Source organism: Cyprinus carpio, chromosome A18 (assembly GCF_018340385.1).
Source record: "Cyprinus carpio isolate SPL01 chromosome A18, ASM1834038v1, whole genome shotgun sequence".
In the NCBI taxonomy this organism is placed as follows: Eukaryota; Metazoa; Chordata; class Actinopteri; order Cypriniformes; family Cyprinidae; genus Cyprinus; species Cyprinus carpio.
Genome location: NC_056589.1, coordinates 8772588 through 8796281, shown reverse-complemented (window position 1 = coordinate 8796281; position 23694 = coordinate 8772588). Strand labels below are relative to the sequence as shown.

Genomic DNA, 23694 nt, shown 5'->3' with positions numbered 1-23694 from the left:
GAGAGAGAGAGAGATAGATTATCTTATTATATTATTATTATTATTAGTATTATAAAAAATAAATAAAAAAAACCCTCGTATTAGCGTTAACTAGCTTTTTTTGTCATTTGATGCAAAGGTAATATAATATAAAGTATAGTGTTATAAATGTACATGCATAAAAAAAAAAAAAAAAAAAAACTTTGGAGGATTTACGATGCTGATGACCGTTGAAACGCGTCATCACAGTCTTGTTAAAAGGTTCTGTTTACTTCAACTTGACATCAACGACGTTAGAGAAAAAGAACTCTTATTTTGATGTGTTGACTTTAAGTCTTCAGACGTAAGAGTCTTTTCTTTTATTAGAGTGAAGGTCGCGTGCGAAATAGGACTTGACTTTCAGCGTTTGAGTTGGTCACGTCCACATCAGCATGTTTGCACTAAAGGCACTAAGGAGTTTTTCTCCTGCGACGAAAAATGTTTATTTGCGGAGTAAACAGGCGTTTACCGTGAATATATCGAGGCGAGTCTCCTTTGTGTTTTTGTTGTATTTTCATTGCCTTTCATGTTTTAGCGTAGTTATGTTTCATCATAGTTCATAGAAATGGTTAACTTTAGTTGCTCCCTTTTTAGTTAATTTAGTTATGTATTTCTCTGATGCATTAATTAATAATTCGCAAAGGAAAATAATGCATTCTTACGTACGAATAACACTTTACTGGTTAATTAATAAGAAAACTGTTAGGCTAGGTGTTGTTACCAATACATTAGTGTAAAAATAAAGCTAAAAAGTACCTCTAGAGACATTTTATATATTGTCTTTTAAAATAAAGCAACATTTTATTTCATATGGTAAGGCAACTTAATAAGGTCGACCAAATAAGCAATGCTATTATTTTTTCAGGTTAACTTTCTACAGTAAAGAATATGATAATCTCAAATCTATTTTAATGTGTTAATTTGATTCCTAGAATGCAGCATGGGCAGGTCCAGCATGAGGAAACAGCGGCACCTTTTCGACCTGAAACACCCATGGCCAAGACTCTGATGGACATCGGCACCAGACGGATCTTTTCAGAGGAGCATGACCTGTTTCGTAAAAATGTGCGGCGGTTCTTTCAGGAGGAAGTTGTTCCATATCACGCTCAGTAAGTCACCAGTGTGGTTCATTGCTTTCTCATCCTGAATGACATTATAGATACAGAATGAAAATGTGTCTCAAAATATATGCACATACTGTATGGTTATAGGTGGGAGAAGGCTGGAGAGGTTAGCAGAGAGGTTTGGAAAAAGGCTGGAGAACATGGATTACTAGGAATATATACACCTGAGGAGCATGGAGGAATCGGAGGGGACCTATTTTCTGCTGCTATAGTGTGGGAGGAGCAGTGAGTAGCTCCTCCCTTACCTGTCTGACCCTACAGTGGATTGGGCAAAATTCTGAATTTTAAAACTGCCTTTCCATTTTAAATCATGAGTGTGAATTTTAGTGGGACATCCCATTGGAATTTGAATTTTAAAGGACAGGAAGGTGAATTTACTGAACTGTTATTCAGTGAAATTTAACACAGTTCCACAACAGGAGTTATGCAATAAAATATAAAATAAATTGATTGGACTGATTAGACATGTTTCATGTCCAGTCCTGTCAAAATAATTACCGCAGTCATCAAAACAAATTGTAACTCTGCTACCACAAAACAACACAAACACCTCAAAATGTCCTCTATATTCTGAAAATATAAAATAAAAAGATATTAAATGTAATAATAAAACAGAATATTAAATAATAGATACAAATAAATACAGACATACATTTAATTTCAATATTATTAATAAAAATGTATATAGAATTAAATACACATTTCTACAGGTGACATTTTAATCACTGATTACTGATATCAGATGTCTCTGGAGATACCTCAAGTCATCTGTTTGATGTGTTTTTGAATAATTATTTAAAAGCACAATATGTAAGATTTTTGCAATAAAATATCAGAAAACCACTTACATAGTGTGATATATTTCATGCAGTTGTGTACTTGCATTATATCAAAAATTCCCAATGATTTGTAAATCTAGAGAAATTCCAATATTAAAAAATGACTCCTGGTGAGTCCTGGTTCATTGTTGCCTATCAATAGCATAATATCCGCTTGTAGAAACTATGGCAACACACATGGACAAAAATGCTGCTGTACATTTAAACTAAATCCATTAAGGCTTTCGCAAATAAAATGAAAATTGTTGACTTCAGCATTAAAATTAGATCTGCTCAGTGTTGCACCATGATTCTTTTTACACGTTTTTACAGTGTTGCGCATTTTAACCAATCACACACGAGCCTGTTGAAAAAAGAGGTGCTCAGATAAGTCATCAGTGAAACACTAGTTTCTTGTTCAGTGCGCGCTCACTGACTGAATTCAGCTCTCTTGCGAATTTTCTCCATAAATAACAAAGTGCAGATGTACTGTACAGGTCAAAAGTTTGGAAACATTACTATTTTTAATGTTTTTGAAAGAAGTTTCTTCTGCTCATCAAGCCTGCATTTATTTGATCAAAAATACAGAAAAAAAAATGTAATATTGTGATATATTATTACAATTTAAAATAATTGTTTTTAAATTTATTATACTTTAAATTATCATTTATTTCTGTGATGCAAAGCTGAATTTTTAGGATCATTATCACATGATCCTTTAGAAATCTTTCTAATATGATGATTCATTATCAAAGTTGGAAACAGTTCTGCTGCTTAATATTTTTTCAGAACATGTGATACTTTTTAAGGATACATTGATGAATAAAAAGTAAAAAAAAAAAAAAAAAAAAAGAAGCTATGTTTTTAAAATATAAATATTTTGTAATAACAATATACACTACTGGTAAGTAATTTGGGGTCAGTAATTTTTTTTCTTTCTTTTTTTTAAATAAAATCAATACTTTTATTCAGCAAGGATGTGTTAAATTGAAAAAGTGATAGTAAAGAAAATATATTATTAGAATATATATTATTAGAATTTTTTTTTATTTTGGATAAATGCAGTTCTTTTTAACCTTTTATTCATCAAATATATTAGACAGCAGAACCTCATATATAAATCAGAAAATTAGAATGATTTCTAAATGATCATGTGATAGACTGGATGTTACATGTGACACTGAAGGCTGGAGTAATGATGCTGAAAATTCAGCTTTGCGTCACAGGAATAAATTATTTTTATAAATAGAAAACTGTTTTTTTAAGTTGTAATAATATTTCACAATATTACTGTTTTTTCTGTATTTTTGATCAAATAAATGCAGGCTTGATGAGCAGAAGAGACTTCTTTCAAAAACATTAAAAATAGTAATGTTTCCAAACTTTTGACCTGTACTGTATGTATGATGTAAGTAGGAGATTCATTCATTAAACGGTGAATAGACAGCTTTACTGATTATAAGGGGAGTTTTTTGAGAGTGCTTAAACTTACAGCATTTTTTTTAATCAATTCAGTTGTAATTCTACTTCTTTAATTTCAAATTTGAATTCCAATTCCAATCTTGTGTTCTGCTTGCTGCCTCCGTTCAAATTTAGAATTGAACTGGAATTTAAAATGCATTTCAGTTTTGAATGGAGTACAACCCTGAAGGTATTTAGGTTTTTTCCTTGGCTTTGTGTGTTTGTGTGTGTGTAATGTATCAGGTGTTCTGGCTCTTTTTGTGTTGTAGAATGTACTGTAACTGCACTGGTCCTGGGTTTTCGCTCCATTCTGAGATTGTAATGCCTTATATCAGTCACTATGGCTCTAAGGCTCAGATTGAGCACTATATTCCACAGATGACTGCTGGGAAATACATCGGGGCCATTGCTATGACAGAACCTGGAGCCGGCAGGTGGGCTTCAGTGCAGGCATGACATTTAAAGAATGAATTAAACTTTTAAAGATACAAAGACACTGACTCACATTTTAATGCTTTCAGAGTCATATTGTGATATATTCATTTGTTCCCTGTGTCGTCCTGGTTTACATCTTTAATATTCTCTCTGAAGTGACCTTCAAGGAATGAAGACATTTGCAAAAAAAGATGGCACTGACTGGATTCTTAATGGGAGCAAGGTATGAACAGTGGCTTCTGTGATGCAGAGAATTTTTCAATCAATTAATCGATCAGTCAGTCAGTCAGTCAATCTGACTGCACCTTTCAAACAAATCCATTGCAAGCACAAACAATCAACTGACACAAAATACAAGAAATGAAAATAACACAAAAATAGTAAAAAAATTTTTTTTTATAAATGTTGATAAAGCTTAATATAATTGAAATAATTGATTATGGTAATAAATATAAAAGCCAGACTAAATAAGTGTATATAATTAAAATATACAAAATTAAAATCTGCTTATTGCCACTGTAACAACATATAAAGTGAGAGATGCAGAAGATACTGATATGTTTTAATGCAAATTAAAATAATTTTTAATTTACATTTAAAAATGTCAATATCTTCTGCACCTCTGTCTTCATTTGTTGTTACAGTGGCATTTAGTGTAATAGTTGAATGGGACATCACAAAATATTTTAATTCTACTGTGTAGAACAGCTAAAAGAGAGGAACCAGAGGATCCGAGGGGCCTTCTTGCTTTATAGACCTAATGTGTGGTCTCGTTTTGGTTTTAGTTAGCCCTCATGCAGCAGAATTTTGAGTTAACTGTTGATGATTTATTGTATTCTTTGGTAGACCAGAAAGGAGAGCATTACAGTAGTAGTCAAACCAGTTAGTTTTAAAAACTTGCATCAGTCTCTATGTGCCTCAAGAAATGGCCTCATTTTATCAATATTCTTCAATTATTCCATGGTCTGTCTGAAAACTGGATTCTGATTGGCTGGCAGGTATGCAGTAAAACCGTTTAATGCACAGGTAGTTCCAAGTCAGTTTAAAGCGATAGTTCACCCAAAAATGAAAATTTGATGTTTATCTGCTTACCCCCAGGGCATCCAAGATGTAGGTGACTTTGTTTTTTCAGTAGAACACAAATTATGATTTTTAAATTCAGGCGTTGCAGTCTCTCAGCAGTACAGTGCTTGGCAATGGTCACAGAATCTATGAGAGAAAAAAAACATGCACAGAAAAATCCAAATTAAACCCTGTGGCTCGTGACGATACATTGATGTGTAAAGACACAAAACTATTGGTCTATGCAAGAAACTGTACAGTATTTATATCGTTTTTTACCTCTGATTCACGCATCGTCTGAACTGTTAGAACTCTTGTGAACGCGCTTCACAGCAGCCTGCATCTTCTTCTTCTTGTGGCTTTATGGCTTTTTACCGCCACCTATCTCTCAAGTGGACCATTGACACTCCTAATTGAGATTGTAGATAGAGTGTTAAACATAAAATTTTTTTTTTTGGGTGAACTATCCCTTTAATCACCGTTCTATATTAATGCGCTGCTTTAATTGATGCACACTAACCAACACGCATTACTCACTCACACACACACACAGAGAGGGAGAGGTCGGAGATCACAGATTGTGCTAGGATTTAATGCACGGATAGCCATTGATTATCCCTATATATATAGCCGTTATAAATGTTTGCTCCTTGAGGTGGGTTAAGTCCTAATATATTTTGTTTCACTCTGAAATGTATGCAGATTGACTCACTTGCTAACTAAAATATACTAAAAAAAGCAAGTGAGTCAATCAGTAGCATATACAAATTAAAAAGTAATGGTCTCAAAAACTATACAACACATGACACTTTATAGTGTGTGTCTGAGTTGCCATTTATAGATAAAAAAAAAAAAACCCTTTCACAAAATGATGAGATAAAGTGATAAAAAAAAAACACAATTCCAGTGATGCCAACATGTTCATTTAAAGAATCTGGTAAATCAAAGGCAGCACTTAAATCAAGTAGAACCAGAAAGCTTGTTTCTATCATGATTTGTTGTGATATCAATCACTACTTTTAGAAGTGTGTGCTGTGGTGTGTCCTAAGACCTGGCTGAAATATTTCTAATTTAGTATTTGCATTTAATAAGGTTCTTGACTGATTAAAAGTTTTTAAAAAAAAATTGAAGCAAAAAAAATTACTTTGTGTTAAAAAGTTCCCTTTCTTTGATAGAGGTTTTATTAAATTAGTTTTATTTTAATTTTTTTCCAAATCAGTGGCACAATACAGCAAGCTGTTGGGTGTGATGCACTATAGCAAGGATGTCTTCAGAAAACCAAATTAAAAATAATTTAAAAAAGTGATGCTGCATATGCATCTAACAAGTTAAAATGTTCCAACTTGATAGACATCACTTTGTACACAACATAATGGAAAAAATGTTGCGTGCTTGTTTTCCTCGCAGATATTTGATCTAATATCCATTCTTTTCTCCTTAAAGTAGCCAGCAAATTTTTTACATTAATAAAAGTCCAGTACTGTAGTTAATATTCAGCAGAATTTTCGTGCTTTTCTCTTCTGTGTAACCAAAACAGATGGCAGTGAATGCTGCTGCATTACAAGAAAAAAACATAAATATCATAAATTAGTCTAGACGATTCTTGCACTGTTTTCCAAGTCTTTCATTTCATGTGAGAAACAGACTGAAATATAAAGGGGTCATAAACTGCAATTTTTATTTTATAATATTCCTTGAGGTCCACTTATAATGTTTATCAGTGTTTACATCAAGTGTTGTTCAGTCAGTGTTTACATCAAAACAGTCATAATTTTAAAATTAATTAATTAATTAAATTATAGCTTTGAGTGAATCTTCTACCCAATTAGTTGGTTAGTTTTTTTTCCATCAGGTTTTATTAAACCACAGTCTTCTACAGTACTTCTGTAACTTTCTTTCAGGTGTTCATCAGTAATGGCTGGATTAGTGATATGGTGATTGTAGCTGCTGTGACAAACCGTGAAGCAAAGAAAGTAGCTCATGGAATCAGTCTGTTCCTGGTTGACAGCGGCACTAAGGGCTTCCAAAAAGGCCGCAAACTGGAAAAGCTCGGACTCAAAGCTCAGGTTCCCTTTAAAGCTTTCCATATACATAACCTCTGTTTAAATGCAGTTTCCAGCATGTGTAAGAGTTCACTTAGAATTTATTGAAACATGTAAGAATTAAATGTACTTTATAGTTTAGTAAAGATTAATAAAGAGTTCTACTGTAGTTAGAAATGTATTGGGTCTTTTTCTGTGCAGGATACAGCTGAACTGTTTTTTGAGAATGTGCGTTTGCCCGCTGAAGCTTTGCTGGGTCATGCCAATAAAGGATTTTATTATTTGATGAACGAGCTGCCACAGGTATAAGAGTTTTCCTATTCTTATTCTTGATAATACTGCAACAGATTCAATGGTTTGTGTGTTTGTGGTAGTTGTGTGAATGTATCTCTGAAGTTACCTCCCTGTAATGAGATTGTAATGAGTGATAAAGTAGTGTTTATAAGCACAGTGCTGCTTTTTTTTTTAGAAGAATTTACTGATCATAAATGAGTATTATTTGTATTATAGAGTTAATCTCTCAGTCTTTCTAACAACCTGCTGTATGACCCAATCAATTCTCCCTCACATATTGCATCCATCCGTGAAGATCTTTTGTACATGGATTGCATTGTCGGTATAAGATATCAAAATATCAGGGGATTAAGATTCTGGGAATTTGAAAGCTCTACAATAGGGAGAGATTTCAGCTTGCTTCTTTCTTTCTATGTCATTCTGAAGGAGCGCCTTTCTATAGCAGTCAAAGCAACTACGAACAGACAATTAACTATTGAAGAGACAAGGAACTATGTGATGCAGCGGAAGGCATTCGGCAGGACCATCGCTGACCTGCAGGTAAACATGAAGGGGACATATATATATATAAGTTCTTTTTTTATATATTTGAAAGAAAGAGAGCACACATTTCTAATACAGTATTACTAATTTTTGTTGATAATGATTACAATATATACATTTTTATGGGAAAGTAAATAAAAACTCCCTTTGACCATTTTCAAAGAAATTTTTTGGAAGCTATAAATATATAATACAGATAATTAACAGAAACACAATGTTAATCCAGATATTACTCATACATTAAATTCCTGAGGTAATGTTATCCTATAATTATTTTATTATAGAGTTACTAATATACTAATGTAGTTTTGACCTGTTGCATTTTTTTTATACAGTAGGTAGACAACCAAAATGGGTAAAACCGCCGAGCGTACCGCTGCCGCAGGGCCGCGGCGTTAACTGCCAAATCAGTCGTGGATTGTTAAAAATCATTTGCGAAACTACCACCAGGTGGCGCAAAGGGACGGATTCTATTCTGAATGTAATTGTAAAATGAAAGGAAGACGCTAAAACAACAATAACATTATAATATACATTATAACATCCTTAAAAGCCATTTAAAAAATAAGATAGTCTTAGGCTACAAAGTCTACTCATCAAAAAAGTAAAGAAAGACCTTTACACAAAGGCTCTTATGCATGCTATTGTTTTTAAACAGTCATTATTATATATAATATATATATATATATATATATATATATATATATATTGCATCCATATATATATCTTTTTAAAAATGTTCATTTCGGTTCATTCTTGGTTAAAAAAAAATATAATAATAATGTGTCAGGTTCCATCTGCAGAGTGAAATGAGGGTGGTCCAGCATTTACAAATAATTCTTATTAACTCTTTCTTTTTCAAACTTCTGAACACTTTGCATTTTTTAATTATGTCTTTTACTGTGTGACCAATAATTGTGAATTGTGACTTTGATCGCGCTGGTGCCTCACGCGCACATATTCATTGGAAACAGCAGTCATTATACGAGCCATGCGGCGCGATTTGCAAGCGGGACTTTGGCATATTTTTGCTAATTACTGATTTTTTTTTTTTTTGTCGATACTGAATTTTTTATGTGTGAAATCCAAAAAAACCTATTTGACCACCTTCAAAGAATAAGAGTTTTGGAGCTTCAAATGGGCAACATAATGGATTTGTACCGAATGAAACAGAATAAGCCCCACCTTATGTATCGCTTTACATTAAATTCCTGAGGAGCCTGCTGCAATTATATTTATCCAGTAGAATTATATATTTAATTCTTTTCTGTTCTGATAATTTTTTTTTTTAAAGGATTTGTTAGACAAGTGAAGGGAACTAAAACCGTCCGAGCGTACCGTACATGCCGCCCGCGGCATTATGCAGGCCTGCCGTTTAAAAATCATTTCGAAACTAATAAAATGCGCAACTCTTTCTAACTGAATGTAATTGTAAAATGAAAGCGTGTAAATTTCAATAACATTTACATATCCAGCTAACATCCTTAAAAGCCATTGCATCTAAAAATGACTTTGTGCATCACATCACTCATCAAAAAATTGAACAAACAAACCTATAACTTCAGGCTCTGCCTCCTGTGTTTTTAAACGCGTTGCTCAGCTGTGGACGATTTCAAAATGTTTGATATAAAGGTTGCTGTCACATTTTATACAGGAATTGTTCATAAAAAAAAAAATCAAATTATATTGTTAGTTTTATGCTATCATGCACTCAAGTCTTCAGATACTATACAAGATACAAGTTAATTTAGACTATTTAACATGCACTGTGACATTTTACCGTTTCAGCTTATAAACTTTTTTAAATCTATGAATCGCTCGCATATATCCTACAACCTACAAATAAGGGCTAATAGAGGTTCTTTCTTTAATTATTTATTTATAATGTTTATTCTTGAAGAAAATAAGTATTTATTCTTTAATAAAATAAGGGACGATCCAAATATTTGTAATGTACAATAATATAGGCCTATATCTGCCTGCAGTTAAAAAGTTATATTTGTTTTGATTCATCCATTTATGTAGGCTACAATTAGCCTATTCTAAAAATAAAAATAAATAATGTCATAAAAAATTCCAATCGGTTTGAATAAATTTTACCATTATAGAATTGGGGTAGTAATTTAGGAGGTTAAAATACAGTGAAATTACAAATGGCATGGGATTTTAAAGCATGACAACTGAAGGTCTATGAAACATTTGATGCATTTTTTTAAACAATGGCACTTAAGTTTTCAACTAAAATATTACTATTTCAACCATATAGCCTGTGAATAAATAAATAAAATGCATAATTTTCAGTGAAAGAACACTGAGAGTGTAGGTTGCGTCTGGTGTTTGGATTTGTACTTCAATATAATGAGCTCCAAGTATAAGAATAGCCTACTCTAGGGTTTTTTTTTTTTTTGTTTTTTTTTTTTTTACTCTCTATTTAACCGCATTAACTTACAATGAAATACGTCTTCCTTCAGGCAGACTGAATGTTTTCCTGCCTTGCCAAATGTTGGGTCAGTTTGTGCGAGTCCCGTGCGCTGTGAAGTGGCAGCAGCTGACGGAGGATTCCGCTTGGTCTTAAAGACTTCCGCAAACGCCTACGTTCACAAATAACAATGATTTTGGCAAAAATAATGATTAATTATCAACTGATAATTTGATATTAATTTGTTCTAGTGAAAATAATAATATGGGCTGAGGGAAAATAATGAATAAAAAGAGAAGGGCTGCTGTGAGTGCAGGCATGTTTCAACCCAGTAACATGAGAGCACCGTTCCTCACAGCCCCAAAACAGACCGAGTTCAGTTTAGCTGGAGGGGGTTGGGGTAGTTATGTATAGCTTGTGGGGGTCGAGATAAAGGTGTGAATTTCTTGCTCTTTCATATGGACAGTCTTATGAGGGTTTCAAACTTGCAGAACAGGTTTTAGGACAACTTTAAAGAAAGGTTTGATCCACTTCAACGTTTATTAGTTATTATAACTTAATTTCAGAGGAAGTTGCCTTAACCAGGTGTAGGCCTAAATAAATTTTCTAGTCTATATTTTCATCTCGTTATGCCGCTGGTTTAGGTTATGTATATATTTTTATTTCTTATATCAATTATTTGTAAATATAGCAGACACTGTCTAACCGTGTCTACACCGGACGGCCTTGTTCATATAGGTCGAAACATCTCTCTCACTCGGCAGTACAGTAGGCCTATTTGAGCGGAGTGGAGCAGCAACAATTTCCCTCCGCGCTCCTAGCATTTAATAATCACTAAGCTCCTGCGTTCATTGATACCAGAAACACTGCTCCGCCTTCACTCCGTGGCTAAAGTTGAAATGTTATGTTCATAATAGCTTATAAAAATAAAATAAAAATAATTTAATAATAAATTAAATTACAGGAGAGTTTCAAAGGGGATTAGGCTATTGTGTGCAAACTTTTTGTCCTACCAAACGCCAAACTAATAAAATTGTCAGCATTAAAAGGTATAATTGCTGCTTTCTGCTGTGCAAATTTTGTTTGTGATGAAAATAACAGTTTACATTTTCGTCAGTTATTTTATCTACAGATCGATGCATTTGTTACAGATTTCTGCTCATTCAAAATCAGATACAGATGAAGTAGCCTACTGTAAGATTACATTTGTTTGAATGCATTATTGCGACAGCGATTACGGTGTGAATGTGCTGTATCTGTTTAAATCATGCTTTAACCCGAAAATAATCAGTAAAAGGAAGACAAACTCCTTGAGAACTAGCCTGTAACATCCCGCTCGACTATTGCCGTCATTATAGTCTTCTGATCGGAGAGATTATGTGTATCAAGCTATAGCTAAATATGTTTATCATGTGAATTATTGCTAAATATGCAGTTATATTAAGGGCTGTTGGCATGAATTGTACTCATGATGGAGTGGTGCTGGAGCGAGTGAAAACCACGACGCTACGACTTTTAAAAAATCCGCTCCTCGCTCCAGTAAAAAAAACAACTCACCACACACACCCCGCCAGCCAGCCTCAAACAAACACGCATGGTATAGTCCAAACCAATCACAAAAAAAAAAAAAAATATAGTTTTTTATTTTTTTTCATTACAAAGGAAAAATCTGTGTTAAGGCATCTCTCCATTACAGACAGTTCTGAAAGAAGAATTTATGCAAACGCGTATAAAATGCTTTAAAAACTTTAACAGAGATGTCTAGAGGATATTTAATAGGTCTTCTTCCCATGTAAGATTTTTCTAGTTATAGTCGTTCATTTGTCATTATTACTAATCGCAGGTTTATAATAAATTTACAACTATAATCCAACCTTAATATATTCCGCGCTCAAGAACATGCATTAAGTTTGTCACAAAGCACAGGCAGAAGTAGCCTAATAATTATGAAAAAGGAGACATTTTAATTATTTATTAATAAACAAATGTTTTCTTGTCGGCTGCAAGATGAAATTCACAGTGCTGACTCTCTCCACATGGACGCGCCTTTAAAGAGAAATGCAACCTTCACAGATTACATAATGCTTTCATTTTTAATTTATTCGTTTAAAAGACATTTCAAGTTTTCTGTAGATATATTTCTCATGTATGTGAGACGCCACAATTTTCAGTTATTTCATTATTAGGAAAAAAATCACGTGATTGAGAGGGCGCCTCCCTGTCCTGCATGCACATTAATAATTTTTGCACAAACACTTGAATATGAATAATAATTCACATTTGCATATGCATTACAAAGTAAATAATTTTTTTACATGCAATTATCCAAAATAAAACCAAACAAGATTTGTAATGAAGATAAAATATGTAGACAAATAAGAATAAATGCTGCACGTGCACTCAGCATCATGCGCAGAGCAAATCTTGCACTGATATTTTACGGAATATTATACAAACTTGCATTTAAATGCGGCTGCAGTTTATTTATTTATTTTATTTATTTATTTTTACTTTACTTAAATTATATGAAAGCAAGTAAAGAAGACTCCATTTAAAAATCACTGAAGTTGTCAATTAATGAAGCTCTTTTTTTTTGTTTTTACATCGTGTGCACTTTGTTGATAAGTGAGGACATTTTATTAATCCATACATTCTTTAGAGTTTCAATTATTTAGTTAAGTCATGCAGGTTTAATTTATTCGTTTCTTGTTTTAATTAGGCCTAAATAATGGGAGCGAAATTATACAGTGCCTCACATTTTACTAAAATAAAGAAAATAATTTATAAAACACGCAAGCCTAGCTCACAATAGGCTACCACTTTTAATGCTCTGATGCAAAGTATACCACATTTTCTTTTTAATAATATAACACATAATTCATATTATATAAATAATACTGCACACTATTTAAATGTGTCTAATCTAAAATATGGTGTAGAGAAAATATAAGCACAGGCTTATAGGCTTGACATTTATCCTGCTTGAATTCGTTCTAAGAAATGCACATATCTTCATAGGGACTAAACTTTCATCTGTGAATATTAAATATTTTTTCTTTCATTTTCCCCGACTGCAGTCAAATATAACACTTCGGTGATGCAAAGCTGACGTCTATTTGCGACAATGTGCCCTGATGCGCTTGTTTGAAAACTTGTGATTAAAGCGCCACTCAGCGGTCAAAAGCTGCAAATGCACTTTGCAGACGCCGCGGCGGCGGTAGGAGCGGCGGTAGAACCAACGTTTTGGATGGCCACCTACTGTAATTGCCTAATTGACTGGTTCACAAATCAATATGCACTGAAATATGCTACAAAGGCTATTAAGATTAGGCTGAAATGAGCAGGAAACAAACTACACATAAACTTCAGAGGGATTTGCAGAGTTGCAGGTTCTAAACACAACCAGCCAGAGCAAAAGGTTTGGTGAAGTTTGACACATTTTAGTGAGTTCACCAAATAATGATGCTATTGTTAGTTCTTCTGGAGATACAGGTGCTGGTCATACAATTAGAATTAGAATCAAAAAGTTTATTTATTTCACTAATTCCATTCAAAAAGTGAAACTTGTATATTATATTTATTCATTACACACAGACTGATATATTTCAAATGTTTATTTCTTTTAATTTTTATTATTTAATTCTTTTAATGTTTATAACTGACAACTAAGGAAAATCCCAAATTCAGTATCTCAGAAAATTAGAATATTGTGAAAAGGTTCGATATTGAAGACACCTGGTGCCACACTCTAATCAGTTAATTAACTCAAAGTACCTGCAAAGCCTTTAAATGTTCTCTCAGTCTAGTTCTGTAGGCTACACAATCATGGGGAAGACTGCTGAATTGACAGTTGTCCAAAAGACGACCATTGACACCTTGCACAATGAGGGCAAAGCACAAAAGGTCATTGCAAAAGAGGCTGGCTGTTCACAGAGCTCTGTGTCCAAGCACATTAATAGAGAGGCGAAGGGAAGGAAAAGATGTGATAGAAAAAAGTGTACAAGCAATAGGGATAACCGTACCCTGGAGAGGATTGTGAAACAAAACCCATTCAAAAATGTGGGGGAGATTCACCAAAAAATGGACTGCAGCTGGAGTCAGTGCTTCAAGAACCACTTCACAAAGACATATGCAAGACATGGGTTTCAGCTGTCGGATTCCTTGTGTCAAGCCGCTCTTGAACAACAGACAGCGTCAGAAGCATCTCGCTTCAAAAAGGACTGGACTCCTGCTGAGTAGTCCAAAGTTATGTGCTCTGATGAAAGTAAATTTTGCATTTCCTTTGGATATCAGGGTCCCAGAGTCTGGAGGAAGAGAGGAGAGGCACACAATCCACGTTTCTTGAGGTCCAGTGTAACGTTTCCACAGTCAGTGATGGTTTTCGGTGCCATGTCATCTGCTGGTGTTGGTCCACTGTGTTTTCTGAGGTCAAAGGTCAACACAGCCGTATACCAGGAAGTTTTAGAGCACTTCATGCTTCCTGCTGCTGACCAACTTTATGGAGATGCAGATTTCATTTTCCAACAGGGCTTGGCCCCAGCACACAGTGCCAAAGCTTCCAGTACCTTGTTTAAGGACCATGGTATCCCTGTTCTTAATTGGCCAGCAAACTCACCTGACCTTAACCCCATAGAAAATCTATGGGGTACTGGGAAGAGGAAGATGCAATATGCCAGACCCAACAATGCAGAAGAGCTGAAGGCCACTATCAGAGCAACCTGGGCTCTCATAACACCTGAGCAGTGCCACAGACTGATCGACTCCATGCTGCAGTAATTCAGGCAAAAGGAGCCCCAACTAAGTATTGAGTGCTGTACATGCTCATACTTTTCATTTTTATACTTTTTAGTTGGCCAAGATTTCTAAAAATAATTTCTTAGTATTAGTCTTAATTTATATTCTAATTTTCTGAGATACTGAATTTGGGATTTTCCTTAGTTGTCAGTTATAATCATAAAAATGAAAATAAATAAAGAAATAAACATTCGAAATATATCAGTCTGTGTGTAATGAATGAATATAATATACAAGTTTCACTTTTTGAATGAAACTAATGAAATAAATCAACTTTTTGATGATATTCTAAATATATGACCAGCACCTGTAAGTATCTGTCCTACTTCCACTTTGTTACCTTGTTGTAACTGGGCGGACCAAGTTTCTGAACACTATATTGGCTTTGTTGACATGTAAATCAGATGTTTCACAGCATTATTTCCTTTTTTATGAAAAATAAAAGACGAAAAAAAATTTTTATTCTTCATGTTATGACCCCTTTAAAAAATCCTTTCAGTTGTATTAAGTTTCTCTGCCAGATCCTCACAATTAGTTTCCTCATTTGTTTAGTGTGCTTTTAACCTCACGTAAGGTCACGGCAACACACTCACTTTGTAATTGTATCCCTCCATCCTTCATGCAGTTTGAGACAGATGCTCAGAGAAATTGAATAAGCTCCATTACACCGTTCATTTATACATATGGATGAGTATAATCAGTGAGGGCTAAATTAGGTTTGCACTAATAAAGTCTCATTATCATCAGAACTATCTGTCTTTCAGGTGGTGCAGCACAAACTGGCTGAGTTGAAAACAGACATATGTGTAGCTCGAGCTTTTATTGACAGCTGCCTTCAGCTACACAGTACGAAGAATCTGGACTCCAGCACAGCGTCCATGGCCAAATACTGGTGAGACTCTTGATGAGTAAACCTGATGGACACTAGTGGAGATTGCTTTCGAAACATTACTTCAGGAAGCTTCGAAAACTTTTGTTTCGAATCAGTGGATTGGAGCATGTATCAAACTCCCCATGTAAAGGCTGGGACCCACTGCAAGACTTCTAAAATCTGAACAGAGTTTAAAACACTAAAGTTCAAACACTTGCAGACTTTGTAAATAGTTACAGAGAAAAACTGGGCATCCTGACTAAGGATCACATGGTACCAGACTTTCAAGTCGTTCAGAACACAACATCCTTGGTTTCAAAACATTTAAAAAAAATTCTGATGGATTGTCATTAGAGATGTTGATCTGGTGAACCTATGAAAGAGTGATCTCTGGTCAGTTTGAATTAATTTATTTATTGCACATGCTCGAAAGTTAATTGTTTCTGATTGGAGTAGTTTGCCAAGCATTGGCTAAAGGTATGGTTACATTTACAGTTGACCTATCGGTAAGCTCCACCCCCCCTTGTTTGCTGTTGCTTACTCGGACAAACAAACGAAGTTGCTAACTTTTTTTACTATGACAGCTGTCATTGTGAAAACAAGATGTTTTTGATAAATTTTTTAACAAAGAAGGAGCACCATTCAAGTGGGAATTAAATATGCCATGGAGGGATATATAAAAGATTTTAAAATAAATATGGTGGGTAACAAGATTAATTTGGAAGCGAGGGTTTACAGATCACAATGCAAGCAGGAGAAGCCTCATTGCGGTTGTCACGATCGCAGATGACAACATCCAGGATTCATGTACAGCAGGGTAAGATTAAGTTAATTTACATTTAACTACTTTTATATGGAGAGGCACTGAAATGTAGACCTCTGGTCCCTGTGCAACTGATACTCAACTGCCATTGGCTCACCTGCGTTCGAGGGGAGGGGTTTACCGATAGGTCAGTTGCAAAAGTTTTGAGGGCAAAAACCTATGGGGTTAGATCTCTGCCACAATTCTGCATGCGTAAGGTCATATTTTGAGCACACAAAAGTGCATTTTGCACGCCCACGATCTGAGTTTTGAACAGAAAATGTTCGTCTCGCAAAGAAAAAAGTATTTTGAGTGCACTAAAATCAATTTTGCTTTTAAAATAATTTTTTGGATGTGTGCAGACCTTCCCTTTTGCGCATGCAATGTTTCACTATCTTGCTCCCTTGATGCCCGCCCTCAGTGCTCTCTAAATGCCGACGGCTGGCTTGCTCAACACAACCCAGTGTTACAATATGCCATAATTCCAGCCATTCAGAGACGAGGCTGCTAAATTCTGATTGACAACCAATCACAACATTCCTTGCGTTAGTGATGACAGTGGAAGAGGGAAAATACAGTGCATGCATAGTTATTATGCAAATTGATATTCTGATTATATTTTTTTTCCAAGCACATTTTACCAATTCCAAACAACAATCTTAATAACTACTATTAATCTTGACCACTTATAACTGATATATAATTGTTCATGAAGGCTGGAAGTATAAAACCCCTTATATATAAATCAGTCTTCAAGTATTTTATTACACTTCAGTATGTGATTCTTATTAAGTAGGGGTAATTTTTTAGTATTCTATACTTAACTTAAGTCTCTGAGAACCTGACACCTTGTACTTCTGGAGACTCCAGGTAGGTTGCAGTTCTGGAAAATGGTGGCGCTGGAGACTAAATGGTTCTTTGTGATTTCACACCTAAATCTTCACCTTAATTCCTAATTCTTTTGCACTTAACATGCATCATTTCTTCTCCACATGTTTTTAACTGACCCTGCTGACCAACTGAGCATTTTGCTGTCCAATGGTTATACATTAACTTTGAAATTTCTAGTATTTTTTTAGTTTTGAATATTTCTCATGGGCATTTAATAATTTCTGACTTTCAGTCTAAGTTAAATCTCTTTTTTGGCTCATTTTATCTGTAAAAGAAAATCTGCTTAATAATTATGCACACCTGAATATAATACATTTTTCACTTACAGCCTTCATGAATAATTATATATAAATTATAAATGATTAAATACAAAATTTATAGTAGTTATTCAGATTTATGTCATTTGGAATTGGTAAAATGTGCTTGGAAAAAAATATGATCAGAATATTAACTTGCATAATAATTATGCATGCACTGTATTTTTCCTCCTCTGCTGTCGTGGTAATGCAAGGAATGTTGTGATTGGTTGTCAAGGCAGCCAATCAGAATTTAGCAGCCTCGACTCTGATTGACTTGAATTATGGCATATTGTAATGCAGGGTTGTTTTGAGCAAACCAGCCATTGGTGTTTAGAGAGTAGTTAGGGTGGCCATCAGGTGAGCAAGCTAGTGAAACGTTGCACGTGCAAAAGAGAAGTTCTGCACAAATCCAAAAACTTATTTTAAATGCAAAATTGATTTTCGTGCACTCGAAATACTTTGCTCTTTGCGAGACAAACATTTTCTCCACAAAACTCAGTTTGCATGCGTGCAAAATGCACTTTTGCATGCTCAAAATATGATCTTTAGCTTGCAGAATTGTGGCAGAGATCTAATCCCATAAAATCCAGTCATTTCATTAGGAATCTTTGCGTTTGGGAATTTCGCTTAAGGGCAAAAGATTTCCCAACACAGATGATACAGAAAGCTGCTTTGTTTGAAAGTGACTTTTGTGTGAACTGTACTTCATACACAACTTTTTTTTACTAATGAAATAATGAATCATTTTGCTAAGCAAGTGGTTTAACTGATTGGGAGTTTCAAAAACTCTCATCATTACTGAACACTGTAGTACGGTCAAAAGCTAATGTGTTTTGAAATTTGAATCTAACTGATTGAATCATCCAGATCTCGTCTCCCCGCCACATTTTCTTGTTCAATAAGTCATTTCACTTAGAAATGCATTATACTTCCATTCCTTGCTGACTGATTGTGGCATAATGGCAGTAACAGATTTTAAAAAGCGCTATCGTTTGGATTAGTTTCGTGTTAAGCTTTGCATTCCTGATGAAGTCAATAGAAAGCACCACTTTTCTTTCATATTAATGCACACTTAATGTTATACCAGATTTGTGTGTGACAATCTTTTTCCCTCCCTAGGGCCTCAGATTTGCAGAATAAAGTTGCTACTCAGTGCCTGCAGCTTCATGGTGGATGGGGCTACATGTGGGAGTATCCGATAGCCAAGTGAGTAACAGTTACTGAGAAGTGTACCATCAGTGCTGATGGGTCAACACTGCACTTGTAACCAGATTGCAGTGTTTGTTCTGTGACAGTGATTGCATACAGTGGTTAAAGTGATAGTTTACCCACAAATGAAAATTCTGTCATCATGTACCCCTTTAGCATAATTTTTTGATGTGCAGGATCCTCCATTGCTTTAAATAATAATAATTATAAATAAATAATAATAATAATCAATATGCAGACACAAAAGGCATTGGAAATTTTATTGTCATGAATAAATTATATTTTGGATAATAATTTTGCCATTATTGCATATATGTTGGGGTGTATTTATTTAATTATTTTTTTTATTTAAACAGTCACAAAAATTTACTTACATGACATTACACATTTACACGTTTCTGAGCACATAACCCCTGCACCTAACCATTTGTCAATATAAAACACAGGATATAACAGGCAGATACAACAACAGTCACAATTTATTCAAAAAGTGTTCCAAGTCTTCCAAGGCAAAACGATTGATTTGTGAGAGGAACAGACGCGATCACCGTCTCTATCTGCTGTAAAGCTCAGATCTTGTGTGCAGTCTGTGCACAAATTAAAAAATTACATTATCTTTGGTTGTGAAATGCCATTGACTCGTTTGTCTTGTCACCAATTGCGTCATGCTAATGATCGGGAGTGTCTTTTTGAATGAGATATGATTACAGTATATAAAGTTTTAAATATGGATATCTTTCTTACACAAACGCATTGCTTTGCATCAGAAGGCCTTTATTAAAGGGTCATAGGATGCCCATTTTCCTCAAGTTGATATGATTCTTTAGGGTCTTAATGAAAAGTCTGTAACATAGTTTTGTTAAAAAACAGCTCTTTTCAGATCAAGCCATTTTTGTAGCATTTTCCTTTAAATGTAAATGAGCTCTGCTGATCCCGCCCCTTTCTTCCGAGCTGCTCTCAGAGACACTGTTTACTTTAGCCGCAGTCATCGTGAAACTTGCTAAACCCCCCATCATGTACACCTTCTACAGAGGCACCATCGAGAGCACTCTGACGAGCTGCATCACTGTGTGGTATGGCGCCTGCAACGCGTCATGCCGGAAGACTTTGCAACGCATAGTGAGAGCAGCTGAGAAGATCATTGGTGTCTCTCTCCCCTCCCTCCAGGACATTTATGGAACCTGTCTCACTCGCAAAGCCCTCTGCATTGCAGGTCACACAGCTTCTTCAGTCTGCTGCCATCAGGGAGGAGACTGCGGAGTCTCCAGGCCAGGACCAGCAGACTGAAGGACAGCTTCATCCATCAGGCTGTCAGGAAGCTGAACTCGCTCCCGAACTTGCCCCCCCCCCGGTCCCTCTTCTGCCCCAGGCACCACTGAACTATGAAACCCCCCCCCCTCCAGATCCCACATCTCCAGATCCTTCCACCCCCCCTCCCTCTAACATACGATGACATGCACCAGTCACTTTGTGCAGCATTGGTCTGCTCACTACCTCATTCACCATGGAACTGACGTAATTCTACCACCTCATCAGTCAGTTTAAATAAAATAACTGCTCTTGAGCCCTTTGTCACTTTAATCAGACTGAATAAGCTATTTTTTATGCACTAAAATTTTTTTTATCTGCACTGTTTGTTCACTGGTTTGCACTCTATCTGCCATGTGCCTTGCGCTGCTTTCATTTAACCTTATTTTTATTTTTATTTTTTTCTATTATGTCTTTTTTTACATTCCCTTATTGTATAGTTTTATCCTATATTTTATATTTGATCTAGATTTTTAGGCTCTACTGTTAGTGTTATCTGTATGCACCGGGGGTCCGAGAGTAATGCAATTTCGATTCTCTGTATGTCTGTTCACCACATTCATAACAAATGACAATAAAGCAGACTTGACTTGACTTGATAAGCTCATTATTAGGAAAGACGATTTGCAAAGATTTATTACAAAACATTATACTCACTTCTTCTGTTGATGAGGCTGGATCATGAATATTTTGCGTGAACATGGACGCACTAAGGCAGATCGGGGGAGCATTCCCTTCAGAAACAAATGTAATCCACTACGTCTTCAGCAGCTCAGATTTCGAGAGTAAATGACTGCTATGTTCATTATTACATCCAACAACAGAACACCTCAATAGCTTATGAGTCATTCTTGTCTACATCTGCTCCAGCGGTGAAACAATGGTGGACTGATGACAGCTCACTCAGGGTGGGTCTAAGGTAAGACACAAGTCCAGTCTGTGCTGAAACGCTACTGTCAGTCAAACTATTGCGGAAGGGGCCTGGCTTGTTTTGAGAAAGGGGAAAACATTTAACGACATAAATAAAAAAAAAAAAAACACTTGGTGGATTTTTATCATTATAACTGTAAAATTTCATTTAAAACAACATGAAAAATTTAATGTAGCATCCTATGACCCGTTTAACCCCACAGAGCTGTGTGGAGTACTTTTTATGATGGATGGATGCACTTTTTTGGGCTTCAAAAGCTCGAGAGCAGAAGTAAATGTTGAAGTTTTCAAAGACCAACAATTTTTTTTTCAGCTGATTAACTTGCACGGATTAATTGTTCAAGACTAGCTATGTGTGCTAATAAAGTAAATAAAGTCAATTTTGATTTCATTTGAACTTTAATAAACCGTTATCCTCATAAATAAATAAAACCTCATCATAAAACCTGTAATTCAAAAAAACATATCTTAAGGCTAAAAAACACTTATAACTTAAACAAAACAAGTAAAATTCTTAATACTTTTATACTTTTTTTTTTGGTCAGATATTGCAATAAATACCTGTGACTGTAGTTTTACTTGCCTGTTACATGTTTTATATTATTGAGGAGAGGGTAGGGGTGGGGTTAGGTGCTCCAAAATATCTATGAAAGTATAAATGCATGTAAAATGATTATATTTTTACAAATGCATGCAAAAAATTAAATGCGTCTTGATCTGACGCAAACGACTGAGAGCAACGGAGTAGGCTGCACGTTGGAAAGTGACACTAAAGGGGTACCCTAAGCGTTAAAAAGCGATGCTAAGGGGTCCTGACCAGGAGTCAATGACACTGTCCCAAATGGCACCCTAAACCCTCATGGTCTTTCTCTGAGTCTACACTTTCGTGACGTAATGCCACTTTGATTGTCGGGTAGAAGTCGGCTGCGTAGCTCGCAGGCTTGCAGGCTCAGCAGAAGTGCTCAAGACCGAAAGTGCACATGAAGTGTGGCATTTGGGACAGGGCCAATATGTGACGATTTGGGAGTGAGAACATGTCGCTTGGTGCTATTTCCTTAACTGTTATTCTTTTGTCCAGCAGAGGGTGAGTTTCTCTCAGCTCTGCACAGCAACACCACAATATCTCTCACAATCTTTAAATGGAGCTAAAACTGGGTTCATTTGAATTGTCATTTCATTAGTCACTCTTGATAACGGCAGTCAGTTAGTTGGTATATATTTGTATATTTTGTTGGCAGCAGATGTACTCTGTGTAGGTGTAAAATGCCTCTTTCAGAACCTCCTGGAATATTCATACATGATGAGAGTCTTTAAAAATCTGCTGGGGTTTTAATGCAATATAAATACAGCTTTAGAGGTTAGCTCATCCCAAAATGAGATAAAAATATTATATATACGTTTGTGTGTGTGTGTGTGTGTGTGTGTGTGTGTGTATATATATATATATATATACATATATACACACACAGTGGGTACGGAAAATATATGAAATATATGTTCCACAAAAAAAAAAAAAAAAAAGATACCTGTATTTATATATTACTTATATATAAATATATTTTAAGTTCCACATAAAAAAAAGACACCTGTTGTTTGGATATTATTTACAATGAAGCATATCTTCTCCCCAAATTTTTATTTTCTTGTCCTAATTACTGGAATGTAAAAAAGTATATATTATTTAAATTGTGAAATATTTATAGATATTTGAAGTATCTCTTATGTGTTACAGTAATGAGAATGAATATTTTTCTTAATGAGAATTTGAGGGGAAATGTGCTTGCCATAAAAATGTCACTAAGTAAAAAATCTTAATGATCCTAAAAATAGGCTTCAGTTAATATAATTCTGAGGTGAAATATGACCTTAAGATTCTTGAGATTCACCCAGCCAGTCTTTCAGTCTTGACTTGACAAATAAAATGCGTTAGAAACATTTTAATGATTGTCTTAAGTGCTGTCTTTCAGGGCTTTTGCAGACTCCAGAGTTCAACCCATCTACGGAGGAACCAATGAGATCATGAAAGAACTAATCTCACGCAACATTGTTAGTAAAAAATAAATGCAGGAAAAATTGGGGGGGGGGGCGGGGGAGCAAAAGAAAAGAAAAAAAAAATTCAAGTTAACCATCTGTAGAGGGAGTTTCACTGATTATCTCAGATGAGTTATATACTTAAAGTTCATGTCATGTGAAAGTCTGCTTATATCATATGATGTCTTAAGAGAGAACATTTCTTCTGTTTTTGTTCTTTCTGTTTCTGACTACGCTGTATGTATGGATATTTTAAGCAACATTTGTTTTCCAGGTGAACAGTTTGCACCACTAATTTGCAGGGTTTGTTGTACATGGTTTTTTGTTGTAAAGTTCAGATACT

At 35.0% G+C, this 23694-nt stretch overlaps 1 protein-coding gene across 1 annotated transcript; it reads left to right on the top strand.

Annotated features, from left to right (window-relative positions):
• The first annotated feature begins 223 nt into the window (after positions 1–223).
• On the top strand, positions 224–23418 carry LOC109108344 (long-chain specific acyl-CoA dehydrogenase, mitochondrial-like). Its single transcript, XM_042774964.1, has 11 exons — positions 224–502; positions 951–1127; positions 1230–1367; positions 3691–3855; positions 4013–4079; positions 6820–6984; positions 7162–7263; positions 7681–7794; positions 15775–15902; positions 18993–19079; positions 23288–23418. Exons 1-11 carry the CDS (start codon positions 411–413, stop codon positions 23379–23381), a joined length of 1329 nt encoding a protein of 442 aa, XP_042630898.1. The 5' UTR covers positions 224–410; the 3' UTR covers positions 23382–23418.
• The last annotated feature ends 276 nt before the right edge of the window (positions 23419–23694 follow it).